We start from the raw sequence: 20,229 nt of genomic DNA on the forward strand, positions 1-20,229 counted from the left end.
AGGCGGGCAGAGGCAGAGGGAGAAGCAGGCTCCCTGCTGGAGCCAGATGCAGGACTCGATCCCAGGATCCTGGGATCATGACCTGACCCGAAGGCAATGGCTTAACTCACCAAGCCACCCAGACACCCCAACTTCTAATCTTTACTGCTCCTCAAACATTCTTAGGAAGGGAAGCATCAATCTTGTACATAAGCTAAGCTAGTTTGCTTCGTAAGCCCACCTATTCCAGAGACAAGGTTTTAGTTTACAGAAGTAATTTTGTCTTCAAAGAACACTCCAAAGTTCTTTCCTTCCGGCTCGTTCAGAGGTAGTTGCTTGGGTCAAAGCAACAACGGAAGAAAGTCCACGTTGTAAAGGAAAAAAGCAGCAGAGAAAGTACTGAATGTGGAAGAACCGGCTGATAGGAAGATACTTCAAAGACAAAGAAAAATGGCTGAATTAAGAACTGGTTCAAAGTATGTAACTAAAAACATCACAGACTTCATCTCAGATTTTGTTCTCGCCACGGGGTCTCCGGACTCAGGGCAAGCAGCCCTGTGCTTGTGGAAGCAGCCGGTGAGGCTGCCTGCCGCCGGCTAGTCCTAGCTTCTGCAGGCGGCAAATCAGTTAAACCCCTCTGTGCCTCAGTTTCTATAAAATGCCATCAGTGACGGGACCCACGACGTCACCGCGAAGACGAGCGGATCCGAGCAGCGTGGACGGTGCGCGGGGAGTGCTCCAGCGATGTCGGCATTTGTTAGGAGGTTACTACTTCAAGAACTTAAGTCCGGAAATAAAATTCTCCAAGTCTAGTCCCAGCGAGACATCAGACAATCAAGACTTCTCTAAGACGTCCAATTCTGCTTTTAAAGCACATGATGCTTACAAGAAAATACGGAGGCGAGGTCGGAAATCGAAGTCCGCTCTGCTACTGGCGGGTAAGGGGCGGCCTCGGCGACAGCCGGGGGAGCTGGTGTGACTGACTGCCCTTCGGTCGTTAAAAAGAAAGCTGTCTAGGTTCCTTCTAGGGAATAAAAACACGCTGTCTTTCCTCTCCGGGCCACCGGGAGCAACAGCCCCTCTGGCTTCTCGGACCCCTCGCACTCCTCCCCGCGCCTCCCCCTCCACGTCAACGGAGCAAGTAAGGCAACGCGGACCCCTCCACTCCGGGGCAAAAAGGTCCGGCCTCCCCCGTTTCTCCCACATGTGCTTCCCCTAAGCCCAACAAGACTTTGTGATCCTTGCTGGCCATGTCCATTCCTCCCCCACTTCTTGACGCTTCTCAAGGGCGCTCCCGAGTGCCGGCTTCGGGGCCAGGAACGCACTGGTCCGCGGCCGCGTCGACTCCGGGCAGCCCGCGGGCTCCGGGACGCCACTGCGTATCCTGCGCGGCGCGGGGGCTCCGTCTCCCTGAGCCTCGACCTCCGCGCACTGGGGCAGGAGGAAGAGCAGCGACACTTCACTGCGCCGCAGCAGAGTCCTGACAGACACTGATCCCAGCGCGGCCTCCGGCCCACGGCAGGCCCCTCCGCATGATCTGCTGCTGAGTAGCAGAAAGTAGACCAAATCCACAGAGACAGCAAAGCTTCCCGTTCTTTTGACCCGCAAAACACCCTGAACTAGACTCTAAGACGGCTGTTTCTTTGACCGCCTTCCCGTCTTATGAGAATACCTGCCCGCTCCGCGGTGCCTCCTGCCCTCTGGGGTTGCTGGCAGGACACGCCGAGGACGGGCAGGGGAGGGGGGTGGACTCTATGCAGGAGGGCGAGAGAGGCAGGCGGCCCTGGATGCTGGTGATGGCTTTGTGGCCAGAGGCTGTGGGGCTGGCGCTGTCCCCTTTGTGGTCCAAGTGAGAAGCCCGATGTGGCAAACGGAAAGGACCGGCTGCCCAGCTACTGAGTGGCAGGAACGAGAGAGCTCAGTCCCCAATTTCTCACCACTTCTACCGCGACAAGGTGCCTATTTTTAATGCGAGAGAACCTGACAACAGTTCCAGTAGGTAACAGGTGAGCGTACAAGCGTGTGCGGCCCTCCGGGAGATGTGGGGCAGCCACGAGCCACACAGACTCAGGAACACCCACCCGGTTCTGAAGAGTATTCGAGAGGATCAGAAAATGTTCCTGAAGTGAGGCGGGAGAAGCAGCAGAGTACGTCCCCAGACACACAGCTGGAAGGAAACGGGAACGCTGCTTATCGGTCCTGCTGATGACCGTAGACACGGGATTTCTCATCTTCCATGGCTGGCACGTATTTTACTCCAGAAACAAGTAAAACTAGTCCACGGGCATATAGACACCAAATACGTAAAGACGACGAAGATCAGAGATGCTAGTGACACCTCTTAACACAATTTGTGTGTCTGCTACACTTTTCTAAGTCACAAGGAAAGCATGAAATAGGATTGTGTTAATGACCTTCTACTCACCCTATGACATTTCATTTAAAATTTATCTGATCTAGCAGCTTAGTCAAGTGAGCTCAATTCAGATACTCCTGTCACTGCATTTGGCTCCATGGAGAGCATGGCCGTGACCTCCCTTTCCTCATGCTGAATCCTACAGCACTACAAAATCAAAGATCTATTTTTAACAAACTGGGGTAGGGGGCAGGAAGACGGACCTCCTGCAACTACAAGTTACTTTGTAAAACAAACAATCCATCTGATGGCGCAGGGTCCCTCCCTAGGCTCAGGCTATGTAACTAAATCGAATGACTGCAGAATCCAGCACATTTGTACAGGTGTTTGCAGAGTGAATGCTGAATCCAGAAAATTTTCAGTCTGAATATTTTTTAGCAGCTTACATTTCTAGTGGCCTTCCTCAAGTCATGAGGCACCTAACTTTACAGGATGTTCACTAATGCTTTTAGAAGTATATTCAATAGTTCTGAAAGGTTTAAATAAATACAACAAAGTCACATACTTTACTTATGAGTCCCTGAGCTGCTTTGCTGAAATTCCAATCTTAGGCCTTAAGTGAACGACTACATTTTGCACACCTAACCATTTTTATCACATTTGCCAAGAACGACCCTAACAGGTTCTGTTCAGCTACACCAGTGTCTCAAGATTTCCTTCATCATCATCACCTTTTAGACCCTTCCTCCTAATTGGCCACTTCACTGAAACATCCCCCCTCCAAATCCTAATAGCACAGATAAAGAATAAGATATTCTCACCCTTTGGGAAGACACATCGCCCCTGCCGGGAAGGAAGGTGTGTGCTATACCAACCCAGTGATACAGCTGTGAGCTCCTCAGGGCAACGAGGGAGGCTAGATGGGAAGTCGGGCCAATTTAAGGGCAACAGGGAAGAGGCACTGAAATAATTTCTGTATCCTGTTCAATAAAATTCTACTCCTTCCCTTTCAAACAATTTGAGGTGGTGATATCTGCTGGAACACGAGCTAAACACAGTGGCACTTAGATTAAAAATGCCGATTCTAGGGGTGCCTGGGTGGCTCAGTGGGTTAAAGCCTCTGCCTTTGGCTCAGGTCATGATCCCAGGGTCCTGGGATCAAGCCCCACATCGGGCTCTCTGCTCAGCAGGGAAGCTGCTTCTCCCCCCCTCTCTGTCTCCCTCTCTGCCTATTTGTAATCTCTCTCTGTTAAATAAATAAATAAAATCTTTAAAAAAAAGCTGATTCTATCTGGCGAGAAATTAAGTCACTTATGTCTGGGCAGAATGAAGAGAAATGATACTATCCTAGAAGATTAAACCCATGTCAAGGGAATTCTAAGGCTTCAATAGTCACAGTGAATAAGAAAATTCCTGAATCTGAGAATAAAGTTTGAAACATAAAATCTCTAAATTTTACTATTTAAAAATAAGGCGTGTTTTCTTTATGGGGAGGGAGGAATTCCCTGTAAATACTAATCATTTTTAGGAGAAATAATTACGGTCTTGAATCAAATTGTGATTTAAACAACAGAATCTTAAGCTGAAGACTTTGAGCAAGATGAAAACTGTGCTTTGAATATAAATAAACGTACCTTTCTCTTTCTTTGGAACCTTTGACATGGGAGTAGAGAATACAAACTCATTTTTCGGTTCAGAGAGGTCGGGAAACGAGATGGCCTTGCTAGATCGAGTTCTCGTGCTACGGGACGATTTCAGTGGAGTGGCTGGGGCAAGCACCCTCTCTTCTGGGTTGTCAGTTTCCATGGCTGTCGTTCCTTCATCGGTGTATTTTTCTGATACTGGGCCTAATGTACTCGTCTGGCTTGGATCTCCAGTCCTTTTCGTAAGCTTTTTCTTAGAGCTTGTCACCAGAGTAAGTTCCTCGTTTGGCACTAAAACGAATTTTTCTAAAGCTGTCTTTGCAACATCAGTCTTTCTTTTAGCCGGGGTCTTTCTTGTCGACCTCTTCTGGCTGCTGAGAGTTCCTGACCTCCTCTTGGGACTTTTTGCTTCCTTGACAGCCTTGGACCCAACATCTTCAGATGGATTAACTTTTCTCGGTCTACCACGTTTTCTAGGTCTACCAAACTCTGCCTGAAGACTCAGCTGTGAGGAATCCAGTCTGGAGTCTTCTGTGACATCAAGTGTGCTACATTCCCTCTTTTTAGGACTTCTACCAGGCTCGGCAGGCAGTGCCTGGTCCACGGGCTTTCCATCAGGTTTATGTCCTCTACTTTCAGCAGCTTCTAGAGTGGCACTTCTCAGTTTTCGGGTACTTCCGCTGGGACGTGCTCCTTTACTGACTTTCAGATCTAGATCTACCATTTCAACACTCTCCAGATAGTCCACAGATTTTTTAATTCCTTTAGGAGTCTTTTTGGTAACAGATGAAAGCTTAGTTTCTCCAACTGACCTATGTCCTGTTTTTTTAGAAGATTCTAGAGTGGCACTTCTCAGTTTTCGGGTACTTCCGCTGGGACGTGCTCCTTTACTAACTTTCAGATCTAGATCTACCATTTCTACCATTTCAACGCTTTCCAGAGAGTCCACAGATTTTTTAATTCCTTTAGGAGTCTTTTTGGTAACAGACGAAAGCTTACTTTTTTCAGTTTCTGGTTCCAACAGCTGAGAGGGTTTCACCCTCCTTAGTTTGCCAGCTGGAGTAACCTCTACGTCCTGTTCCATGGGATGATCACTTCCTAACATGTCCTGATTATCTTCTGTTCTTTTCCTTCCTCTCCTGGGAGTCCCAGGGTTTTGAGGTATTTGCTGGTTCTGAGAGAGAACTCTGACATCAGAAGAAGCACCTTCAGAAGACCCAGAAATTTCTTTTCTTTTCCGAGTCCTCCTACCTGAAAGGCCCAATGTGTCAGGAGTATCAACAGCTGTGGACTCTTCCTGCTGTGCTGATAGGACGCTTGGGTTTTGTACACGTACTCTTCTGCGCGTTCTGGAGGAAATCGTGTCGTCAAGCTGGCTCACATTTATAGTCATTGTACTGGTTTCCTGAACAGTCTTCAACGTAGATTTGACTACCTTGGTGGCGACCTGCTGGCTTATTAAAGGTATGTTTTCATGAATGGACTGCTGTTCCACTGTATCTGAAGTAATTTCTTTACTTCTTGTGTCTTTGATTACATCTAGCAAATTTTCTGCAATTGCTACTTTAATTGGTTCAGGCACATATGGTAAGGTCTCTACCTTTTGGGACTCCTGATTACTAGTTATGACCGTTGCCAACTCTGCACCAGGTCCACCGTTTTCCCCACTGTATATGGGTTTTTCCTCAGCTGCCGTGTTTGCTGCTGGAGCTAACACATCAGATGCTGCAGAATCACCGGTCTCTAATTCTCCTTCTTCACCTTCCAATATCAAGGTAAAGTTGCTCTGTGCCCCAAAAAGTTCCCCATCTACTTCAGGAACGTCACACTCAGCAGAGTCTTTATTATCAGATAAGTAACAAAACTGTTGCTCAATGGTATCAAAATTATACTGGAGCTTAAGAGTCCCTGAGGGATACAACTCGTTAAATGCAAGACTCCTAGCCTCGTGTCCTGAATCTTGAACTCCGAGCTTTTCATGTTCAGTCACCTACAATGAATTAAAGATAAGAGACCGGTTAAAGAATTTTAATGTGTACATTTATTTTAGCCTAAAGCATACAGTTTTTTAATAATCATCTCATCTTTGGCATATGAATTGTTAAACATAAACTACATTTGATATGGCATATACTTATGGGTTTACTTTATAAAAAATATCCCTTTAAGCAATCAGACATTATTACTTGGTCAAAATAACTAGACAGAAAAAGATTTTGAGATTCTAAATGGAATTAAAATAGAAATTTCACATTTCCCTAGCTAAAAAAGACAGTCCTTACAAAACCTTGAAAATTACTATGATACTAATTTAAGGACTTAAATCTGTTCTCGCCCGAGAAAAAACATTAACTGGAGAAAAAGACAATCCCCAAATTGTTTTAATGGTAATCCCCAAATTCCCTAACTAACCACACTTTTTCTAAACAGCATCATCCCCATAAGGTTGAAGAAGAATTCACCTACATAAGCTCCCTTGGGCTAGACTCAATCCTCTTCCCTTTGCTGGGGCTGCATAAACCATGAAATTCCTAAGGCTTTCAAGTTCAGTACCTCTCCTGCAAGGGTTTGGTGGAAGAAGGAATGGTCCTTGCATTTACCTTTTGGTAAGGGAGGGGGAGAAAAAGGAGGAGGTAGAGAGTAACAGAGAGATCTCCTGACCAAGAAGGTAGAACATTACCGCCCACCTAGACAATGACATTTTCCCACTCCCCCCACATTCAGTGAGATGAAGACTGGAAATACCCAGAAATGAGGATTCTCACTCATACCACGCCCACAATTTTTATTAGCTTCCCAGCTGAAGGAATAGGGACTTTATCCATCCATTTTACAGTGAGAATACTCATGAAAATGAATATGGACAGCCATGACATTTTATGATTTAAGAAACTTTCCAAATACTATACAATCACATTTCTATAAATTAGAAGAGGTTAAGAGGTTTTTTTTTTTTTTTAGAATCTTACATTCACTTATCATATATAGTTGCCTGTTGATATTAAAAGAAATGTGGTGGAATTTTGAGAAACCGTAAGTCATATTAAGTACAAAAAAAGAAAAGGAAAAAAGAAAGAAAGAAAAGAAATCCCTTCTCATGTTATAGAAGTTAAACCCCAGCCAGCTATTGAGCACTCTCCTACTAGTCTGCTTGGGGGAACAATCCTCTCGAACTGTATTCAGTTATTTTCAAATGCTCTGAATAGTTTCGCTGTCATACTGGTCTCTGCAGTAGCCAGTATCTGTTTTCTCATGGCTAAAAGAACTGTCATTTGAACCAGATACTAAGCAGAAATTAATGGTTACAATTCTGACTTCTTTAACATAACTTTTTGATTCTCACGAAAAACACTCTTCTCACTTAAAGGATGTGTTCTTTTATATTCCACAAAATATTTACATGCTTTCTTCTAATGGACATTATAAAGAGGTTTTTATACAGCAGTCAAAATAAGTGAATTCATTAGGTTTAAACTATGGTTTGAAACCTAACTAAACCAAAACTAACAACGAAGTAAAAAATTAGTTTTTTACATGAATTTCTTGAGGATCAGGAGGAGCATCAGAAACGGGAGGTTTTTCTTCCGCTAAGTCAACACTTGCTTTCAGGACATCAAGTTCTACTTTGTGCTCTTGCTGCAAGTTCAGTGTTATTTCCTGGTCACGCTTATGGTCAGAGACCCCAGGACTTTCAGGAGCAGCAAGTCCAGAGTCTCTGCTATCGCTGTGCACATCGGCCACAGCTGAAAGAAAAACACACACACACACATACACTGTTTGAGAAGCAAGAGAAAGGCACAGGCCATATTGCACTTGAGAACATTTCCTTGAAAATCTGTCCTACTGCCCAATAGTTTCTAACTTCTTACAGGGAAAAAGCCTACAAGGGTTTACATATTAAACCCATATCTTCAGTATCCATTCAGTTTAAACAATATGTATCTGCTTTCTACAAACACATGAAGGTAAGTTTTACATTTAAAAATGACAATAGTGGCTTTTTTCTTTAACTTAGGTATAATTCCCACCCTTACTGCGAAACTTCAGTATGAGAACAATTGCTTAGAGGAGCTCAAATGTTTGTTCCCTATTCACTGAACCTGGAAATCATGGTTATCAGGGGACTGACAAGTGGCCAGCAGTTACCCTTGCTGAGCAGGTGTACAATAGCAAAAGGGACCTGCAGTCTGGGCCATATCTCACTGTGAAAAGGACTAGGTAGTTCTCTTTTGGCAGAAAGTATCCATAAGGCCACAGACTGAGCCACCCAAGAACCCCCGTAAGTTAAAAAAGAGTCAAAAGTTACAAAAAAAAAAAAAAAAAAAAAAAAAAAAAACCTAGGAAAAAACATTTGCATGCTTTTAACAGATAATGGGGCTAGTATCCATAATATACAAAAACAGCTTATAAAACAAAATGAAGAAAGTTTTTCACCTGTCCGTGTGGCAAAGAGGAATGGGAAAACACACACTTTACCTTCCAATTATCAGTGTTAACAGGAAGAAAAAAAAAAGGTCACTAGATTAAAAAAAAGTCAAATGATCTCTACATATTCGTTAATTTCCCTAGAGTAAATGCAGTTGTTTGTAATTACTTTTTCTACTAATAAAAAACCAATCTTGGTCTTCAGTTAAAAAATAGAAGTTGCCCCATGTAGCTATCGGAGTCCCAGAAGATCGAAAAGCCGATATGCCATCTGGCTGGGGACTGGTAATTAATTTTACTCTTCTTTAATGTTCTAAAGGAAAATATGTCCACAAAAACCATTCTAAGACGTCTACTATTAGACCTCCGAGTGCCTTACAAGCAACTCAGTGCTCTGATAGTGGATACATCTCCCTAGAACACAAGGTTACTTATAGCTACAGAACCTGATTGAAGAGAAAGAACTGAGAATAATTTCAATTTTAGTGTTTTATGTGTTCTATTCTTATAGAATATATGTATTCTATAAGAATAGAACACTTAAAATATTCTTATTCTATGTTCTATTCTTATAGAATATATAGATAGATCTATCTATATAGATATAGAATATATATATAGATATATATATTCTATATCACATAAAACCCTAAAACTGAAATTATTCTTTTTTTGGTTATTTGGGGGTTATTTGGGGGGAGCATGGGGGATAGAGCGAGAGCAAGAGTGAGAGGGTGCGCGCATGTGCTCATGCGTGAGCCAGAGTGGGGGAGGGAGTTGGAAGTTGGCAAGGGAGGTCTATCCCATGACCCTGAAGTCATGACCTGAGCTGAAATCAAGAGTCAGATGTTCAACCGACTGAGCCACTCAGGTACCCCTAAAATGAAGTAATTCTAAAGTCAAAATAATATACACATTGATTATTACCTGCTCTAACTGTAGAGGTGCAGGTCTCAATGGATACTAGTCCTTCGTCTAAAACTGGTACCTGGGATTTCAGGGTAAGGATTTTCCTTTAGAAACAGAAACACATGCGTTAGTGTTTGAGAAGATCCACCTGCTCTTCCCTGCTCTAACCCCACTCTCTCTGCTACCTGTCATTTTTGGTAATAAAAAAATCAAAGTTTGGAGAACTTAATACCACCCAAGTTCATTTTGAGTAACACTATAACATTTGTAAGTGAATAAAACTGTATTTGGTATTCACACTTTCTAATATGCATGGCCTTAAACTACAAATAAAATTGTTTTAAAATGCTCGTCAATATAGATTACACTTATGCCAGTTTTTAATTTTCTGTGGGCACATTCTTAAGTCTTCAGATATTATGGAGTATTTCCTATATACTCAGTAAAATGAGGTTCAATATTTTAGTATTATCTGGAAAGAGTATGAAAAAAGACTCACAGTAGGAGACCAGTGGTACCTGCATTAAGCCACTTCGTGTAAATAAGTTCTGGAAATATGGGCACAGTAATCCCCTCCTATTCTGAACAGACCCTTTCCCAAAACCTAATAAAAAGCATGCTCGTTTTTAAAAAATGGGACAAATAAAATTATAAAGTAAAATCAAGAAAAAAACATACATTTGGAATATATACCCAATTTATAGATGTGCAGGGAGAGGGAAAGAAGAGGAAGAAGTAGACTCTCCACTGAGCAGGGAGCTTGATGAGGGGCTCAATCCCAGGACCTTGAGATCATGACCTGAGCTGAAGGCAGATGCCCTTAGAGATGTATTTTTAAGACTTATATCTGTTTCATGATGTTAGGATAACCAAGAAGCAACAACTAATACATTTACATTTTAAAAGGACCTAGGCTTGTCACGATGGTGACTATTTACCTAGATCACCAGGAACCACAACGTTTGTTGTCAGGTGATTACTCTCTGCTTTGCAATTTGTTGCAATTCTCTGTCAAACCCATTGCCAAAAGTATTTTCATTAAAATTCAAGAAACATTAGAATTAAATCATCAATCTACATAATGCTTTTATAATATTGTTTCCTCCCACTTTTTCTCTGGAGGCCTGGCGAAGATTCCAACCAGCTAATCAGGATTTGTCTTCTCAGAAGGGAAGCACATGATGGAGGTCAATGTGTGAGACGTGACTATTACAACAGTGATTTCTGTGGGTGGGTGTGAACCCCCTCAGGACTTACAAAGCACTGAACCACTTAGGGTATCTTAAAGGATTGTGTTATATATGGATTAACCTCAGTAAATCACCCTTACGACTTCATAATAATCAAAGCTGCAACTTTTCTGAATCCTCTCAACAGCACTGCCCCCAGTGCCAAGGCACAAGGCATCCAGCCTTGCAAGGGGAGGAGGGGGTTTTGCCAGAGGGGCCGTCAGTCATCTCACTGATGAGCTCAGCTGACTTTCAGGAAAGGAATGATGTAGTGGTTTATAGTCTAACACAAGCTGCCCTATGATCTTGATCTAAGATCTATGACCTTGCTGCAGATCATAAACCGTTTGGGACCTGGCCTCAGGCTGGCAGACCTCATATGGTCCAGTATAGTGCCTGAATGTACAGACACTGAATAAAACCAACCAGGAGCATAACAGTTCAAGCAGTCATTGCAAATGAAAACCCTTGCTGGAATCTTGTATTCACCAAATGGCAGGGAGCAAAACTGCCTCCAAGCCATGGCCCCCACATTCCACCTTGGTCCTGCAGGAGACTCACCTCATCTACCCAAAACCACTGAACCCAGGAGGGGCCAGAGGAATGCACGGCTTCATCAGAAACACGATCCCCAAAGAATATAGGAGATCTGCCTTACTTCATCACGACTGTATGTTCCAGAAATGTCTAGCATCAATCTAAAACTTCACAGCAACTACTCTATAACACATGCTCATACAAATGAAGGTCCTTCGTAACAGAAACCACTACCAAAGTAGGAATGCCCACTAAAATAAAATAAAACTAAATATTTAATAAAAGCTCCTCTACGCGTGGAATACGAAGCTACCGGCTCACCACTTCGTCACACTCTGTGCACACGTGAAGCCTGCCCTACTAGCTTACCCGTCGTGGTCTGGCGGAGCACAGCGGGAAGTTTCACCTCCTGGAATGGGGTGCAAGGGACAGAGGTTTGCGGGTACCTCCTCTTCAATCAAGAGGTCCTTCGTCTCCAGATCGGCGACAGTGCCTACAAATCATGCATGAGCAACAGTCACAACCACTTCTGCCAAATGTTACCGAGTACTCCCGATCTTCCCTGGATGATTACTTGTAACAAGCTGCTGGATCTGCTTTTTTGTACTTTTAGGTTTACTCTGTTGGCCTCAGAACGGCAACAGGTCCTTCTAATTTGTCCTTCAAACAAAACAAAACAAAACTACCACTTCTCTCAGTCGGGGCCCAATGTATGATGCTATACATAGGTCGACTCAGTCCTCGACAACCAAAGTGGGGAGGACTATTATCCTCATTTTACAGATGAGGACACAGAAGCACACAGATACACTATCCCAGGCCTACTAAGTAGCTGAGATGCAATTCTAGCCTATTTTATCCTATAGTTTGTGCTATATAACCCCCCATGAAAACAATAAAAAGTTTCTATTTGAGATTGCCTCCTCTTTTTAGGAATCATCAATGAAGATAAAGTCATGAACATTCTCCTCCGTTTTATCATTTTAGAGCACATCTGGACTGATGTACACTTGTAGACAGAGGCTGTTCATGAGTCCTAGGCTCTTAGAGCAATAACGATTGTGTTTATTACATAGAGACATCACAGGCCTAAAGAAACCAGTATGATAAAGATACTTATTGAAGTGATTTAGTTTTGCAGATTCTAAGTTAGGAGTTACCCTTAAATATGCTTATTAAACCTGTGCAGGGCTACGAAACAAAAAACGGACTGAATTTTCTGATCTGATTCTAGGCCAAGTCTCTCCCCGCTCTCTGGTGCCTCCCTGGCCCCTTCCTTGCCTCCTACCGGAGTGTTTTTCCAGCTACACTGTAAGTGCTCATTTGTTTATATAGCTAGTCCCCTAGGCTCTAAATTACTTGCAGTCAGCGGCAGGCTCCCCAACAGGGAGCACACTCGCTGGGGGGCTCGCCGGTTCTCCACAGACATTAGGAGCTCAAAATCTTTTTGATATAGAAGTAAACATAAAGACTCTAAATTCATGGGCCTCTGGGTATCTGGTTTGTCTAGTGATTATTCTGGAATTAGGGATGATGAAGAGAATGATGGATCTGGTTTCTGAGCAGCCTTCCAGAAAGTTGAGGTTGCTGGACAAGTCAGAAACTATAACAACAACCTAGACTGTAGAGTCAGTATTATTACTTCTTACAGCTGTAAGAGAGGGCCTTAAGGCAGATGTATGCATTGCGTCTAGAATATAGTACACTGGGATTGTGTATTATTTAATCCTGAAGCTTTGTGCACGGTGGGAAGACTTCTACTACACATTTTTTAAATATCTAGAAAGGAGTTCTTACCCGTTTCTTTCTCCAGGTCTGGAGGACTCGTTTCGGATTCAAGCACATCTTTATCACTGTCCTTCTCAGTCGCTTCAGTTAAGTTGATAATGAGTTCTGTGGAAGAGTGCCTTGGCCTCAGGGCCACGAAACTGTCTTCCAAGTCTCCCGGGGAAGGTGCATCCTGATACTCCAAGGTCGTCTGGTCTGACCTGGTGGAGGCTCCGCTACTCTCTTGGCTCATATCCAGTTTCTCCAAACTCTGGGAAGGGGCGTCCTGGGACCTTAATTCTACTTCCTGATGGTCCTTTTCAGGACTACTCAGGGAAAAGGCTGTTGTCTTGGCTTTGTTCTTTAGCCATTCACTTTTTGCTGGACCTCCACATTTATGGAGAGGTGTAGTAACAGACAGTTTCGTCCTACTGTCATCTGTACCCTGTCAAGTAAAAGGTTTCGAAAAAAATAATTTACTAGGAGAAATCAGTCGAGTCTAAGCTCTCCATCTCCAATCAATAGTAACTGATTACTTACAACCTTTTCATGTTTGGTATTTCTCTAGATTCTCTTCTCAGTCAAAACTCACTTATTATAAATCCATTCTCTCCAGATACATGAAAGTTAATGGTTGTTAATGTTTCCCTGATTGGGAATAAAACGGTATTTCTCAAAGACTCAAACACAAAATAGGCAAGACAACCCACTACCACTAAATGGTTTCCTATTAACCCACAATGGAACTCTGACTACATACCGTCTCAAGAGACACCCAATTAAGAACATAGTAATAAGACAGGCAACACAATATAAGGTAAAAACAAAACAAAACAAAACACATAGACTAAGAAATGAGGAGGTCTTGGGGCGCCTGTGTGGTTCAGTTGGTTAAGCATATGTCTTTGGCTCAGGTCATGATCCCAGGGTCCTGGGGTTGAGCACCGCATTGGGCTCCCTGCTCAATGGAGAGCCTACTTCTCCCTTTTCCTCTGCCTGCTGCTCTGCCTACTTGTGCTCTCTACCTGTCAAATAAAAAATAAAACCTTAAAAAAAAAAAAAAAAAGAAAAGAGGGGCGCCTGGGTGGCTCAGTGGGTTAAAGCTGCTCAGGTCATGATCCCAGGGTCCTGGGACTGAGCCCCACACTGGGCTTTCTGCTTAGCAGGGAGCCTGTTTCCCTTCCTCTCTCTCTGCCTACTTGTGATCTCCGTCTGTCAAATAAATAAAATCTTAAAAAAAAAAAAAAAGCAATTAGGAGATCTTGACTAAAGTCCCACTTCTGCCACCAATTAGCCGTTTGATTATAGGCAATTTACTTGGTCTTCTGGGCCCTATTTTAAAACTTCAGTTGTAAATGATGGGTCTGGCTTGGCTAGTTAGTGCCAGGAGATTTTTTCTGAACCAGTGTTTTCTGATTTCATGCCTATCTATGAGATTGTATTTAAATATCTATAAGCATATTGATTTATCTGGGGCACCAGGGTGGCTCAGTCAGTTAAGCATCTGTCTCGGTCAGGTAATAATCTCAGGGTCCTGGGACAGAGCCCCGAGTCAGGCTCCCTGCTCAGTGGGGAGTCCACCTCTCCCTCTACCCCTCCTCTGGCTCATGCTCTTTCTCTCCCCACCCCCTGCAAATCGATTTATCTTTTTACTTGTAAATACTAATATAGTCTTAATTTGTTCTAAATATTGTCAAACTTACTCCAGGAGTCCGTTTTGTGGCCACGCTTTCTTCCATAAATGAAATTCTAGTTTCCTTAAGTCGTGAAGGAGGGGTAATGGATCTTCCAGGTGACAGAGAGGGAGAGGGTAAAGGTGGTGTTCGAAGTCCAGACCTTAAGATGGACTGAGGAGTGAACTCGGCAAATCCAGAAGAAGTAACTGACATGGCCAAAGTTTTCGCTCTCTGCAACAAACGTATAGAATTCCACCATTAGTATTTGTAAAAGCCACTTACATTAAGGACAGAGAAGGCCAACTGAGTCACAATGGTGCCTATATACTCAACTCTAATAAACACATCAGTAAAAGGTTTTATTATAGATTGCTGGAAAGAAAATACAAAATTCTACCCAAGAGATTTCTATACCTAAGGCTACAAAACACAAAACTATACCCACAATCACTCTTAAGGTCTTGGTTATTCCCAGTTTTATATGTTAATAAAGGTGCAGAGATCAATTATTTAATGGGTCCCTACAAAACTTTAGTTAGGTGAAGAGAAAGGACAGTATGTGTATAAAAAAACCAAGCTTAATTACAGCAAATTAATACAAAATGATAAGCCTGACTTTAAGAATGTTTTATAAGAAATACAATTTCATCACATAAGTCCACCAGTAACTGATGGATGACTTATGAGAATCCTGATTTACCAGAGTAACAATAATTAGCACAGAAGCTATTTTAAGCTTATTTATTTATAAGAAGCTTATTTAAGAAGATTAAAAAAAAAGGTACTCCCCCCCACCCCACAAAGGCTTAAAGCTGCAATAATCCCTTCCCTTCACTTCTCCTCTGAAGGACTAGCAACGCAGATGGTTGTACCCCATTAGATCACCAAATTCCATTGTATCTGTTAGGTTATACGGATTCTTTTTCAAGACTACTTTGGGTAGCAGACACAAAATTATTCCTTGATTTAGAGAATACAAAATGTGATTTATTTTTAATGGATGAAAACTGGAATCACAGCCCTGGAGAGTAAATATCAGGCACTCACCAACCTTCTCTTCCACTTCTTTCAGTAACTATTTTAGGACTGACATTTGTTGAACTATCTTTTATTCACCTCAGAATGTAAGAATCTGGGATGCCTCAGTGGCTCAGTTGGTTAAATGTCTGCCTTCTGCCCAGGTCATGATCCCAGAGTCCTGAGACTGAGTCTCGTGTCAGCTCCCTCAGAGGTGAGCCTGCTTCTTCTCCCTCTCCCTCTCCCACTCCTCCCCTGCTTGTTCTCTCTCTTATAAATTAAAAAAAAAAAAAAAAAAAAAAAAAAAAAAAAAAAAAGAAGAAGAAGAAGAAGGAGGAGGAAAGAAAAAGCAAGAAGCCCCTAGCTTCACTTTCTATGCGGAATATCCAGAAACAATGGAAAGAAATGAAGGTAGGGCACCTCCAAGACTCAATCCACAACACTGGACAGGTAGCCAGTGCACACAACTGCTATGAAACCATTCTGACAACGGGATGGGAAAAGGTGCCTGCACCCTGCCACCACAAGTCTAGTTTCGTGGTTTCCCAACTAATTATTTATCAGAGATGGTGGAGGAAAAGAAATTAAGACAGATTTACTGCTAGTAAGAAGGAGTAACAGAGTGCAGTTTCATCAAAGGAGTGAGAGAATGTAAATTAAAAAGAAACCAGAGAACTAAAAGCTTCTGACAGAAGGAAGAAGTAACAGCAAAATGGCAGCAGAAATGGCATGGGGCGGGGGCAAACCCAGGAATGTGAAAACTTTTTTCAGAGGTTTAAAATTAAGGTTTCAACTTGTAATAACCAGAGACTTGGATTACTCTCCGAACAACAATGTATTTGTAACTGTTAACCTTGAGTATAACATCAGGGAAGCACAGGTCAAGTCTTGTAAAGTCTTATTTAAGAAGATTAAAAAAAAAGGTACTCCCCCCCACCCCACAAAGGCTTAAAGCTGTCAGTTATCCAGAGATATCAGAGATAGCTTATTTCTCCCTGCTGTGTGACAAGTGAGAACTTCCTAGCTTTACTATGAACATGAGGTATATAATACTCACCTTCACCACAAAAGGAGTTTCAAGCACATGTAGTTCTACAGTCCTAGAGGGACTGTGATGTGATCCTTTCAACAATGAACTGGATGCTAGGTATACAGGAGATCTTTTGGGGGTTTGCTGAATAAACCCCAAACGCTGACAAGGCTGGCGCACAGGATGGACGACCAGATCCAGTGGCCTGTAAGCACAGCACGCACACATGTACACAAAAAGATCCAGGTGACAGTGAAAACATAAAAAATTTAGTATACCATTAGACTCCATATTCACTGTTAAAATAGGGTAACCACATGAAATTGTAAGTTCAGTGAGGATATTAATATCATACTTAAAAAAAGTCAGAAAATTAATTCAGTAGTAAAACCAAGAATTAGGAATTCTGGATAACGATAAAAAAGAAAGCTCTAGTCCCCCGCCCTTTTACCAATAATTACTATAAAATAAATACATTTTTATGAACACATTAAAACTCATTTTATCTACATGTGATATACATAATGAATACTGGCTTGCTTTACCTTTATGGTTTTTATTGCAATAAAAGACTGAACACCAACACACACAAAAAGTTAATTTTTTCAAATTAAAGAGTTCAATGACAAAATGGAATCTCCAGAATCTGCTGGTTTTCTATAAAGTCCTGATGCAGTTCATGCAAATGATAAAACTAACCTCATCAGTAACTTGTATTAAATATGCATAGTCCCAAAAGTTTAAAAACTTACAGATAAAGAATTTAAAGTGAAATTTTCAGGTTACAATTTCTAATGGGCCATTTGCATAGGCAATTTCCTAACGAATAGTCTATTTTACGGACCATTTCCTAGCAATACAAACAATGTATTTTTACTTCCCTAAAGTGACTCTGGTTCGGCTGAGAATGACCAGAAAGGTCCAGCATGTCCCCACGCCTGGGCATGAAACCACCACATGGCTGTGCCTCGCCGTCCCATCCTCTACCTTCAAATGAGATCCTCACGGGTGGGACAGTGGAGCACAGAGCCCAGATGGGTGCCTGAAGACCCAGCCTGGTGCCCGGTGGGAAATACTACTGGAAGCATTTCCTTAATCCTACTGCTGCTTATTCTGTACTAAGCACAGCTTGGAGAGATTTCCACCAAACCAAGAATATCCCATCAGGCCACTAACACTTGTTTCTCTATTGTCGAATTCTTCTTTTCCTTCTCTACTTCACTTATATTCAAAATCTGTTATTTGTAAACCATTTGCTCACTTTTATACTGAACTATCCCAAATTGGAATTGTTAGTTGTCTTGCACTGTGCTAGTATTCCTGCTCAAGATGTTTAATCATTATCAAGGACTCCTTCTCAAAAGCAGGGCCTGTCCAACAAAGGTACCTACTGAGTAAAAGCAAAATTCTTATAAGACAATGTATCTAAATTATACTAAAACAATTATCAAGAAAATATTTTTGGATTATGATATTTTGTTTTTATTATATCCTCTTTAAAAATGTTAAATACTTCATCGTATCTTAAAATTTCCACAAATCTTTGGGCATGATATACATTAGTAATGCATTTCATATCAAACACACACACAACACACACTGCACAGCACAGCACTAGCCTTACTGTACGCAGTACCGAGGGATGCGACCTCGGCTATTCCACCGAAAGATGGGCCAGTCACAAGCCATTGAGTTTACTCACTACCCACTAACGCAAACCAGTTTGAAACACAGTATTAGGGAACAGAATGATTTCTATAAAAATAAATATTCACACCTCAATTGACTTTCTTCCATCTGAGTTAATCATAGCTTTGAAGGATTCTCATTATACTTCTTTTTCTTTAGGTCCTTAGGCCATTAGTCATGAGTCTGAAAACTTTTATTAATTGCTCCCTTCTTGAACCCCAGATCTATTAAAGTACAAAGGGACTGAGAAAAAGTGACTTGTGGGGAAAAAATTGGAACTACTGCTAGGAAAACAGAATGATAATAATAATGACTTTTATTTGAAATAATCTTCCTGGTAATTAAAGGAAAACAACATCAATCTAATTAAATCCAAACCCCCCAAACAGAAAACCTTCTCATGCTTTGAAAATATGCCCACTCTAAACAGCTTTTGACTCCGTTTGTAAATTATTAACTTATTCTGAGTACCTTATTCTATTGTAAATTCAGATCATTTTATTTTCAAAAAATAACATAATTTTGTTGTTGATAAAATGTAAACAATCAAATTTATAACGATCATAAGCATGTTTTGAGACACTTGTTCTCTGCTATTGAGAATATGAACATCTTTTTCAACTACCCAATATTCTGAGATGAAATACAATTACCATTTCATCTTGGATACAGAAGTTTGACTTACTATTTATTTACTTTTCTAATATTACAGTTTAAGTTGTACAAGTATTACTGATCTGAAGCCACGGAAGGCATTTTACTGGGCTCTGTCGTACAGAAGTTTCAATAAGCCAAAATTAGTTAACGATTTCCAAAAATAACTTTTGCTCAGGATCAATCAACAAGGAAATTGTATTAAAAGAAGTTACCAGTTTATTTTGCTCATGATTTTTAATAAAACAAAGTTCACTTCTTTTCTCTAAGCATCTGAAACCATTAAGCCAAAATTCTAAGCAGGCTAGCAGCTGGTGCTAAAATTACTGTGCTACCCCCCAAATTATTTAAAAATAAATAAATAAATAAAAAATTAAAAGCATTAAAAAAGTATTAAAACTCATTCAAGAATTTAAAATACTGCAACATTTTAAAGGTAATTGAAAATGACAGTGTAATTATTATCTAATACTGTGACTTTAAAATGATTTAACTAAGTCTTACCTAGAAGCTTTTTGTGATGCTTTTAAAATTGGTGTTCCAACAAATGCCTCAGGCACTTGCGGATGTGGCAGAGGAGAGGGTTCTCTTTTAGGACTACAAAGAAAATAAAAATGTAACTTCTCAGTACGTATTACAGAGAGTATTAAACTATGCTTTTTACAAAAGGCGTTATCAGGTAGGAGAGGAGGGCTTTCACTTTTTACTTTGTACCTTTCTGCTTATTTACAAATAACAATAAACATAACTGCTTTTAAAGACAAAACAATTTTCCTACAATCAAAATAGTCAACATAGAGTTTTTCCTTTTTGCACAGACTAATAAACTCTAAGACTGAATGGCTCATGATTGCTTCGGATACCAGGGAAAGAAAAACGAGCGGCAAGACCATAAGGTGTTAAGGGAAGAGTACCTCTTGGAGGCTGAGGCTGAGGTGCCACCTTTAGGTTCAGTGCATGCCCAAATCTCTCCGATTTTAGACAACACATTACTGATGAAAGCAGATCTTGTTAACACAGCCCCTGCTGCAGCTTGCTTTGTAACAGTGGATAATGGTTGGGGTCTAGAAACTGTAAAACAAAGAACGCAAGTTCAGGGTTTACTTTCCTTTCTAAACCAGGATTTTACCAGAAGATGAATATGAGTGACTAGGACATAGGGCTCACAAGATAAGCAGTTACAGGTTATACTTAGTTCAGCAACATCTATGCAGAAATAGAACTTGGGACTTTTGAGAGGTGGAGATAATTTACTGTACGTGTTCTCTAAAAGGTGGACGGGAGTGTCCAAACGAAATAAAACGAGATCCTTTATTCT

At 41.3% G+C, this 20,229-nt stretch overlaps 1 protein-coding gene across 7 annotated transcripts in view; it reads right to left on the reverse strand.

Moving 5' to 3' along the window:
• Positions 1–20,229, reverse strand: part of AHCTF1 (AT-hook containing transcription factor 1) — an 82,310-nt gene that overhangs the window by 2,866 nt on the left and 59,215 nt on the right. For all 7 annotated transcript variants that reach the window (XM_059412575.1, XM_059412574.1, XM_059412573.1 and 4 more), the window contains 9 exons: positions 19,826–19,982; positions 19,416–19,508; positions 16,596–16,773; positions 14,549–14,752; positions 12,876–13,290; positions 11,448–11,571; positions 9,331–9,416; positions 7,513–7,721; positions 3,970–5,968 (listed from right to left, as the gene is read on the reverse strand). In XM_059412575.1, the coding sequence (XP_059268558.1) occupies positions 3,970–5,968; positions 7,513–7,721; positions 9,331–9,416; positions 11,448–11,571; positions 12,876–13,290; positions 14,549–14,752; positions 16,596–16,773; positions 19,416–19,508; positions 19,826–19,982 (3,465 nt within the window). The remainder of the gene's footprint in view (positions 1–3,969; positions 5,969–7,512; positions 7,722–9,330; positions 9,417–11,447; positions 11,572–12,875; positions 13,291–14,548; positions 14,753–16,595; positions 16,774–19,415; positions 19,509–19,825; positions 19,983–20,229) is intronic.

This window comes from Mustela nigripes, chromosome 10, assembly GCF_022355385.1.
Source record: "Mustela nigripes isolate SB6536 chromosome 10, MUSNIG.SB6536, whole genome shotgun sequence".
In the NCBI taxonomy this organism is placed as follows: domain Eukaryota; kingdom Metazoa; phylum Chordata; class Mammalia; order Carnivora; family Mustelidae; genus Mustela; species Mustela nigripes.